General features: G+C 47.0%; 1 protein-coding gene across 1 annotated transcript in view; it reads left to right on the forward strand.

Moving 5' to 3' along the window:
• Nucleotides 1-10,000, forward strand: part of LOC141102839 (uncharacterized) — a 58,168-nt gene that overhangs the window by 32,336 nt on the left and 15,832 nt on the right. The window contains 6 exon segments of the mRNA XM_073591868.1: nucleotides 1,478-1,575; nucleotides 3,602-3,647; nucleotides 3,731-3,782; nucleotides 6,237-6,328; nucleotides 6,847-6,930; nucleotides 8,302-8,376. Coding sequence (XP_073447969.1) covers nucleotides 1,478-1,575; nucleotides 3,602-3,647; nucleotides 3,731-3,782; nucleotides 6,237-6,328; nucleotides 6,847-6,930; nucleotides 8,302-8,376 — 447 coding nt within the window.

Raw genomic sequence — 10,000 nt, forward strand, 5'->3', positions numbered from 1 at the left:
GTCCCACCACTCTCTGAGGGTCTTTTTCCTTTCTCCGATTTAAAGGGGACGTACCTGTACGCCCATTTGCCCAGCCGTGCCATTGTGCCGACGTACATCGCCGCGCTCTGGTCGGCATGTGGTTAAAGTGATACTAAAGATGCTAAATTAAAATTAACAAACATGTTATACATACCTGCTCTGTGTAATGGTTTTGCAGAGAGAAGCCCCGATCCTCCTCTTCTCGGGGTCACCCGATGGAGCTCCTGGCCCCTCCCTCCTGTTGAGTGCCCCCCATAGCAAGCAGCTTCCTATGGGTGGCACCAGAGCTGCAGCTCCCTGTGTCCATTCAGACACGGAGCCCCGGCCCCGCCCCCCTTTCTCTTCCCACTGACTTTGATTGACAGCAGCGGGAGCCAGTGGCGCTGAGCTGCTGCCTCAGCCAATGAGGAGGGGGGAGTCTCGTACAGCCGAGTCTCTCCTGCAACATCGCTGGATCTAGATGGACCTCAGGTAAATATTAGGCCTCTTGCACGCTGCAGCTTGAAAAAAGCTCAGTACAGCTTTTTTTTTTGTTTTTTTGTATTAATTTTTTTTAAGTTTACTGAGCAAAAATACAAAAAAATAGAAAAATCTGCTTTGTTGGTCAGTAATTTGCGCCTCCTGCGTGCAAATGCGAGCATCTTGTGCAGAACGAGAACACAAGAATTAATTTGCACGCAATTGCACAGGTGTGTGTGAAAGTGCGCACATGCATATATGCGGAAATGCGTGCAAGTGTGCAGAAATATACAGAAAAAAAAAGCCTGAAATTACGTCTGAAAAAGGTAGATACTCAAACAGGAGTATTATGAGCAAGAGGCCTAAGGGGGGGGGGGGGGCTGCACACAGAAGTTGGACACGTGTCCCATGTCCTCGGGGTGCTCGGGGGAGGGGTGCACTCACCTGAGCTGTCATGTAGATCATACAGTCCTTGAACCAGGGTAGATTGAGAAGCCTATGGGTGATGTCCTCTCCCGAGCATTTGCAGCTGTTGTCAGCGATATCCCCTCTACACAGAAGGAACCATCATGTGACCGGACTGGAGCAGCTCCGGAATAGGTAAGTATACAGATCTCTTCTGTACAGAGTTAGATAGAATAAGCTTAGTATGGGGGGTGAGAGAAGGTTTAGCCTTAGCTTTTGACTGAACTTCCACTTTACTGATACAAAGTATATCAAAGTTCATATGAGGAGAGAGACGAACATTCTGGGAGGTTGGTGGTGGTGGTTATCCCGGAGATAATTTTTAAGCTTCTAGGTTTACGGGTGCATGTTTTGAAAAAAAAAAATGTTAACCTACAGCAACCAATCAAATGCGTGCTATGATTTGTGCAGTACAAACTGAAATCACTATAGGAAGATGAGAAGCCCCCTGTATTTTTGTATAGAATACTGTTATTTTAAATGTTTCACCCATGAAAATCATCCTTCTTGCCATTTTCTTCCTCACCACTAGGAGGCGATACGTCTGACAGTCCTGGTGCGTGATCTGAAACCACCTCTCACCATTAATGGGAAAACGATTTCTGTGGACCTGGCAGTTGGGCAGAGGAGGTAAGTTCTGTGCTTCAAAGCTGAACTCCAGGCAAACACAGATGAAATGTGTCTGTGTATATAATATATATTTTATGTGTGTGTGTATATAATATAATATAGTCGACTAAATACGACTAAAACAATTGCATAAGACTAAAATGGGACTAAAACTAAAATGCCATTTTTAAGTCCTAAGACTAAAACGAAATCGAAATTTGCTGCCAAAATTAACACTGGTGGGAGAAAAGCAATTACATAGCACCTGGAAGTGGAGGCATAGTGTCCCATCATTGGTGTCAATAAGAGTAATAGTGTCCTATCATTGGTGTCAATAAGAGTAATAGTGTCCCATCATTGGTGTCAATAAGAGTAATAGTGTCCCATCATTGGTGTCAATGGGAGTAATAGTGTCCCATCATTGGTGTCAAAAAGAGTAATAGTGTCCCATCATTGGTGTCAATGGGAGTAATAGTGTCCCATCATTGGTGTCAATGGGAGTAATAGTGTCTCATCATTGGTGTCAATGGGAGTAATAGTGTCCCATCATTGGTGTCAATGGGGAGTAATAGTGTCCTATCATTGGTGTCAATGGGAGTAATAGTGTCCTATCATTGGTGTCAAAAAGAGTAATAGTGTCCTATCATTGGTGTCAATGAGAGTAATAGTGTCCCATCATTGGTGTCAATGAGAGTAATAGTGTCCCATCATTGGTGTCAATGGGAGGAATAGTGTCCCATCATTGGTGTCAATGGGAGGAATAGTGTCCCATCATTGGTGTCAATGGGAGGAATAGTGTCCCATCATTGGTGTCAATGGGGAGTAATAGTGTCCTATCATTGGTGTCAATGGGAGTAATAGTGTCCCATCATTGGTGTCAATAAGAGTAATAGTGCCCTATCATTGGTGTCAATAAGAGTAATAGTGCCCTATCATTGGGTGTCAATAAGAGTAATAGTGCCCTATCATTGGTGTCAAAAAGAGTAATAGTGTCCCATCATTGGTGTCAAAAAGAGTAATAGTGTCCCATCATTGGTGTCAAAAAGAGTAATAGTGTCCCATCATTGGTGTCAAAAAGAGTAATAGTGTCCTATCATTGGTGTCAAAAAGAGTAATAGTGTCCTATCATTGGTGTCAAAAAGAGTAATAGTGTCCCATCATTGGTGTCAAAAAAGAGTAATAGTGTCCCATCATTGGTGTTAATGGGAGTAATAGTGTCCCATCATTGGTGTCAATGGGAGGAATAGTGTCCCATCATTGGTGTCAATGGGAGTAAGTGTCCCATCATTGGTGTCAATAAGAGTAATAGTGCCCTATCATTGGTGTCAATAAGAGTAATAGTGCCCTATCATTGGTGTCAAAAAGAGTAATAGTGTCCCATCATTGGTGTCAAAAAGAGTAATAGTGTCCCATCATTGGTGTCAAAAAGAGTAATAGTGTCCCATCATTGGTGTCAAAAAGAGTAATAGTGTCCCATCATTGGTGTCAAAAAGAGTAATAGTGTCCCATCATTGGTGTCAAAAAGAGTAATAGTGTCCCATCATTGGTGTCAAAAAGAGTAATAGTGTCCCATCATTGGTGTCAATGAGAGTAATAGTGTCCCATCATTGGTGTCAATGGGGAGTAATAGTGTCTCATCATTGGTGTCAATAAGAGTAATAGCGTCCCATCATTGGTGTCAATGGGGAGTAATAGCGTCCCATCATTGGTGTCAATGGGGCGTAATAGTGTCCCATCATAATTTTTAATGGGGAGGCATAGTGTCCCATCATTGGTGTCAGTGGGAGGAATAGCGCCACATTGTCAGTGGCAGGAACTATGCCCCACTGAATAGTGCTCCCAGGGCCAAATACAAGCAAGCAAAGGGCCGCATCCGGCCCCCGGGCCACAGTTTGGCGACCACTGTACTAGAGTATATTAAACAATGAAAGCAAAATGGAAGATCTTCTACCATTTGAGCCTCAGAAAGCGTCAGACATAAATGAAGTGCGTTGTGTACAGAGCACGGCCTCCTATAATGACCAGATTTTTTTTATTCCTCTCGTAGGACTGAAGGCAAATACGGGAAAGGCAACAAGCAATCTCCCGGCAAGGTGAGGGGGAATGGATGGGGTTTTGCTGTGACGTTGTGTTTAGACTTTGAATTGTCGTGTAACCTCTACAATTCTCTATGTAGAACCGGAAACAGAGAGGCCAGAGGAAATCCTACACCTACCCGGGATTCAGAGGTGAGCTTTCCATTATGCTGTGAAAAGAAATTTCACAAAAAGAAAGCTCTGTTTGTGTGAAATGATATAAATGTCATTTGGGTACAGTGTTGCATGACCGCGCAATTACCAATTAAAGTAGCGTAGTGCTGAATAGCAAAAAGTGCCCTGGTCATGAAGAGGTGGGGGGGGGGTAAAACCTTCCAGAGGTCATGTGCTTAAATAGTTTTGAGCCATCTATAATAATGGAACAAGTCATGATATAACTGTTAGATCCAATCACAACAATATAATGTGTTGCAGAATATATATATATATGAGCGAGAGTTATACAGTATATTGTCAAAAGTATTGTGACGCCTGCCTTTATATCCACACACACACATGACCATTAACGGCATCCCAGTCTTAGTCTGTAGGGTTCAATATTGAGTTGGCCCACCCTTTGCAGCTATAACAGCTTCAACTCTTCTGGGAAGGCCGTCCACAAGGTTTAGGAGTGTCTATGGGAATGTTTGACCATTCTTCTAGAAGTGCATTTGTGGGGTCAGGCATTGATGTTGGACAAGAAGGCCTGGCTCGCAGTCTCCACTCTAATTTATCCCAAAGGTGTTCTATCAGGTTGAGCTCAGGACTCTGTGCAGGGCAGTCAAGTTCCTCCACCCCAAACGCGCTCATCCATGTCTTTATGGACCCTATTGAACCCTACGGACTAAGACTGGGATGCCATTAAATTTCATGTGCATGTAAAGGCAGGTGTCCTAATAATTTTGTCTATATAGTGTGTGTGTATATATCTCCACAGTTGAGGTGAACAGCACTGCAGTTTTTTTTTTTTAGTGCATGCAAGCAAGACCTCCTACAGGCCACATATAGATAAAATAAGTCCAGCATTGCCACACTTGAAAATTTATTAACCACTTCCTTACCGCGCTATAGGGCAGTGGGATGGGTGGGGGTCAGTAGGGCGGGCAGCGGGTAGAGCGGAATGGGAGAGGATGGTAGGGCGGGCAGCGGGTAGAGTGGGATGGAGAGGATGGTAGGGAGGGCAGCGGGTAGAGTGGGATGGGAGAGGATGGTAGGGAGGGCAGCGGGTAGAGTGGGATGGGAGAGGATGGTAGGGAGGGCAGCGGGTAGAGTGGGATGGGAGAGGATGGTAGGGAGGGCAGCGGGTAGAGTGGGATGGGAGAGGATGGTAGGGAGGGCAGCGGGTAGAGTGGGATGGGAGAGGATGGTAGGGAGGGCAGCGGGTAGAGTGGGATGGGAGAGGATGGTAGGGAGGGCAGCGGGTAGAGTGGGATGGGAGAGGATGGTAGGGAGGGCAGCGGGTAGAGTGGGATGGGAGAGGATGGTAGGGAGGGCAGCGGGTAGAGTGGGATGGGAGAGGATGGTAGGGAGGGCAGCGGGTAGAGTGGGATGGGAGAGGATGGTAGGGAGGGCAGCGGGTACAGTGGGATGGGAGAGGATGGTAGGGAGGGCAGCGGGTAGAGTGGGATGGGAGAGGATGGTAGGGAGGGCAGCGTGTATAGTGGGATGGTAGGGAGGGCAGCGGGTAGAGCGGAATGGGAGAGGATGGTAGGGAGGGCAGTGTGTAGAGTGGGATGGGAGAGGATGGTAGGGAGGGCAGCGGGTAGAGCAGGATGGGGGCTCAGTGAGAATTAACTGGAAGATATAGAAGGAAGATTTCTGTTCGGATAGGGGTATTTGTGGTGGTGACATATATACAGGATACAGGTTGGAAGTTGTGATTTCAGACCATCCCATCTCCTCCTCTCCCCTCCCAGGTCGTCACATTTTCTGTTAAATTTGTTTAAGTCCAAATCAACGTCCCTCTGTTCCAGCAAGTTATGTGCCCCAGTGTATTTGCTTTATTAAAAAAATATGTAGCTTTATACCTCATTTCAGAGTGCCGCTCACGTGGCCGCCCGCCACTCTCCTCCCCGAACTGAGAACTACAGCGGGAGGGGCTGAGAATCCCCCGCTGACTTCAGCCGGTAGGAAGAGAGCGGTGGGCAGCCATGTGAGCGGCACTCTGAAATGAGGTATAAAGCTACATATTTTTTTTATAAAGCAAATACACTGGGGCACATAACTTACTGGAGCACAGGGGATTCTATTAAGAAAGTTAAGTAGTTTTATACTTATTATAGCAGCAGGAGGGGAGGGGGCGGGGACTGAGACTAGCTGACAGGCTGGGAGAGAGGAGAGAAGGGTGGTGATTGAGGCACGTAAACTGACTACGGTGTCAGGGCTCAGCAGCCATGACAAACGTGGTCAGTTTACAGAGTGGGCAGGATCAGCCAGGTATTTTAAATTATAGAAATGGACAAATTACATAGCACAAGCACTGTGCTATTTTTCATGCTTTAAAGGAACAGAATTCATTTTTTTTGTTTGTTTGTTTTTTTTTTTTTGTTTTGTTTTTTTTTAGGGTTACAACCTGCTCCATTACCATGAATTTTTTTTCTTTTACAGCTGAAGAAGGTCCGAGTTATATTTATGACCCCAAAACTGGATGTTATGTGGATCCGCTGACAGACTCCGTCTACAATGAGCCCAAATCTGAGGTATTATCTCTGCCCTTCCTGTACTCTGTGTAAGCTCCTAAGTGGAGAAATGTGATCAGCACACCCAGGATTCCTCAGAAGGGTCCGAAGCTTTATTCACAAAGCTGACAAACAATCGGTCTATAATTTTAATGGTCAGTTTATTTTACCAGTGAGAGACAGAATAACGACAAAAAAATCCAGAAAAACGCATTTCAGAAAGTTATAAATTGATTTGCATTTTAATGAGTGAAATAATTATTTGATCCCTTCGCAAAACATGACTTAGTACTTGGTGGCAAAACCCTTGTTGGTGATCACAGAGGTCAGACGTTTCTTGTAGTTGGCCCCCAGGTTTGCACACATCTCAGGAGGGATTTTGTCCTCTTTGCAGATCCTCTCCAAGTCATTAAGTTTTTGAGGCTGACGTTTGGTAACTCGAACCTTCAGCTTCCCGCCACGTATTTTCTATGGGATTAAGGTCTGGGTTGTATGCCTGGCCTTATCTGTTCAATAACCACCATCTCATCTCTCTTCAGCAGAAGCGGGACGATTATCCCAACCGCGATCCTGAGAGGGACACGAAGGAGAAACCGAGTCGTGCCAGAAGAGGCTTCACTGAGGTGAGCCGGAGTCGCTTACTGTGTCTGGGTGGTGGAAACATTATGTACCGGTTATACACACGGGTGGGCGGGATTAAAGTAGAACTATAGAAAAATGTATTTCATAAAAAATGGTGTAACGGTCAAAGATAACAACCATACACAAAGTGATGCATAATATCCATATATAGTATATAAGAAAAGAGCACTTCTCCTATGGTCCGACGCGTTTCGGGAGATCAAGATAAATACCTTCTTCCGGGACATGAAGGAGATGATAGTTGGAGATGCTCTGAAATAGAAAAGACAAAGTCTAGATTTCCAGAAAATAACAAAGTAGGCATGGTGTCAAATATGGAAGCATCGTAGCAGAAATGTGCACATACCAATACTACATACCAGTACTACAATCTGCACATTTCTGCTACGATGCTTCCATGTTTGACACCATGTCTGCTTTATTGTTTTCTGGAAATCTAGACTTTGTCTTTTCTATTTAAGAGAATCTCCAACTATCTCCTTCATGCCCCTGAAGAAGGGATATATCGTGAATCTCCCGAAACGCGTTGGTCCATAGGAGTAGTGCTCTTATCTTGTATAATATATATGGATATTATGTTTTACTTTGTGTATGGTTGTTATCTTTGACTGTTACACTGTTTTTTTATGAAATAACACATTTTTCTATTTTTTTAAAAATATTATGTCTTTTTAAAAGTTCGCCCTTAAAGTCCCTTTGTACCGGGTGGGGGGGGGGGGTTACTTATTCTTTACATATAATATATTTGGGATGGTGGCAACAACAAATGGAGTTTTTTCTCCATAATGGTTCTTTCCAGATAATTCAAAGTAGAACTATAGGCAAAACTTTTTTTCCTTTTGGATAGAACAAGGAAGGATTAACCCGTCATATTTTTTTCACCATCTGTGTGAAGACTGCAAGGGGGGGGGGAGGAGAACTTCTGTTTCCGACCACAGCGGTGGTCGGGACGGAAGTGGGGAAGCGTGTGCCTGTCAAAACCAGTTACGTGCCCAGCCCCCCCCCACCATATGTGAATGCTACACTCGGAGTATTGCTAAGGCTGGCCATAGATGAGCTGTTTTCAGGAAAGAAAATCTCTCCAATTCCCCCATCAACACAGACAGTGCTGACGGGAATCCCTCCCACGGAGCCATTGAGTTCTCCCACTGGGCGAAGCCATCTCCTCCGGAATAAACACAATGATTATTGCTAGCGGCTATAACAGCCGCTAGCAATAATCGCATGCAAAATCAAGCAGGCTTGTTGTTCATTCAGCCTGCCCAATGCATGGTTAGAATCTCAGCCAGTTCCTGCTGATGTAGATTCTGGTAATTTTTAATGTGCTTTACTGTAAGTATATTTGATTTTAGGAGACGGAGGAGGAAGAGGCATTTAAGAGGCCATTACCGCCCCCAGTGACGGCGAAGAAAGAAGAGCCTGCTGAGGTAAAGTGACCCCTGTGAGCTTGTAGAAGGCAATGGGTTATGACCCAGTGGTGTCACTAGGGTTGGGGTCACATGGTGCGGTAAAACAGGGTGACACCAAGTTGTCCTGCCGCTGTTCCTAGCACAAATCCCCCTCGCCCTCTCCTAGCACAAATCGCACAAATCCCCCCCCGCCCTCTCCTAGCACAAATCCCCCCCCCCGCCCTCTCCTCACACAAACCCCACCCTCTCCTCGAAAAAACACCCCCTCCCCATCCCCTCTCCTAGAACAACCCCCCCATCCCCTCTCCAAGGACAAATTCCCCCCCCCCCAATCCCCTCTCCTGGCACAAATCCCCCCAATCCCCTCTCCTGGCACAAATCCCCCCCATCCCCTCTCCTAGCACAAATTCCCCCCCATCCCCTCTCCTAGCACAAATTCCCCCCCATCCCTCTCCTAGCACAAATTCCCCCCCATCCCCTCTCCTAGCACAAATTCCCCCCCATCCCCTCTCCTAGCACAAATTCCCCCCCATCCCCTCTCCTAGCACAAATTCCCTCCCATCCCCTTCCTAGCACAAATTCCCCCCCCCCCCCACATCCCTTTCCTAGCACAAATTCCCCCCCCATCCCCTTTCCTAGCACAAATTCCCCCCCAATCCCCTCTCCTAGCACAAATTCCCCCCCAATCCCCTCTCCTAGCACAAATTCCCCCCCAATCCCCTCTCCTAGCACAAATTCCCCCCCAATCCCCTCTCCTAGCACAAATTCCCCCCCCATCCCCTTTCCTAGCACAAATTCCCCCCCCCCCCATCCCCTTTCCTAGCACAAATCCCCCCCCCCATCCCCTCTCCTAGCACAAATTCCCCCCCCATCCCCTCTCCTAGCACAAATTCCCCCCCCATCCCCTCTCCTAGCACAAATTCCCCCCCAATCCCCTCTCCTAGCACAAATTGCCCCCCCAATCCCCTCTCCTAGCACAATTTCCCCCTCATCCCCTCTCCTAGCACAAATCCCCCCCATCCCCTCTCCTAGCACAAATCCCCCCCCCCCGTCCCCTCTCCTAGCACAAATTCTCCCCCCCATCCCCTCTCCTAGCACAAATCCCCCCCCCCCCCATCCCCTCTCATAGCACAAATCCCCCCCCATCCCCTCATCCCCTCTCATAGCAGAAATCCCCCCCCTCATCCCCTCTCATAGCAGAAATCCCCCCCCCATCCCCTCTCATAGCACAAATCCCCCCCCCATCCCCTCTCATAGCACAAATCCCCCCCCACCAAACCTCCCTCCTAGCAAAATTCTTCCCCCCCCATCATCCCCATTACCCTCCACAGCACAAATAGTCCCTATCCCCCCCCCCCCCCAACCTTTCATCTCAGCACAAATGATTGTTAACCCCCCCCTTTTCCAGGCCTGTAAGCTCCCCCCACCCCCAACTTACAGGTGGGAGATCAGTCTGTGGGGCTCGGACAGTACGAGTTGGTCGGACAGTATGAGTGGGAGATCAGGTAGAGGTGTGGGTTGTGCTGTGCTGTCAGTGGAGCGCTCCTCCATACAGCAGATGACACAGGATCGGGCTGTACATAGTTTGATTGCCCCACCCCCCATATCTCCTCCAATGACCGTCCGCTCAACTCGTACCGTC

This window comes from Aquarana catesbeiana, linkage group LG07 (assembly GCF_042186555.1).
Source record: "Aquarana catesbeiana isolate 2022-GZ linkage group LG07, ASM4218655v1, whole genome shotgun sequence".
NCBI classification, from domain to species: domain Eukaryota; kingdom Metazoa; phylum Chordata; class Amphibia; order Anura; family Ranidae; genus Aquarana; species Aquarana catesbeiana.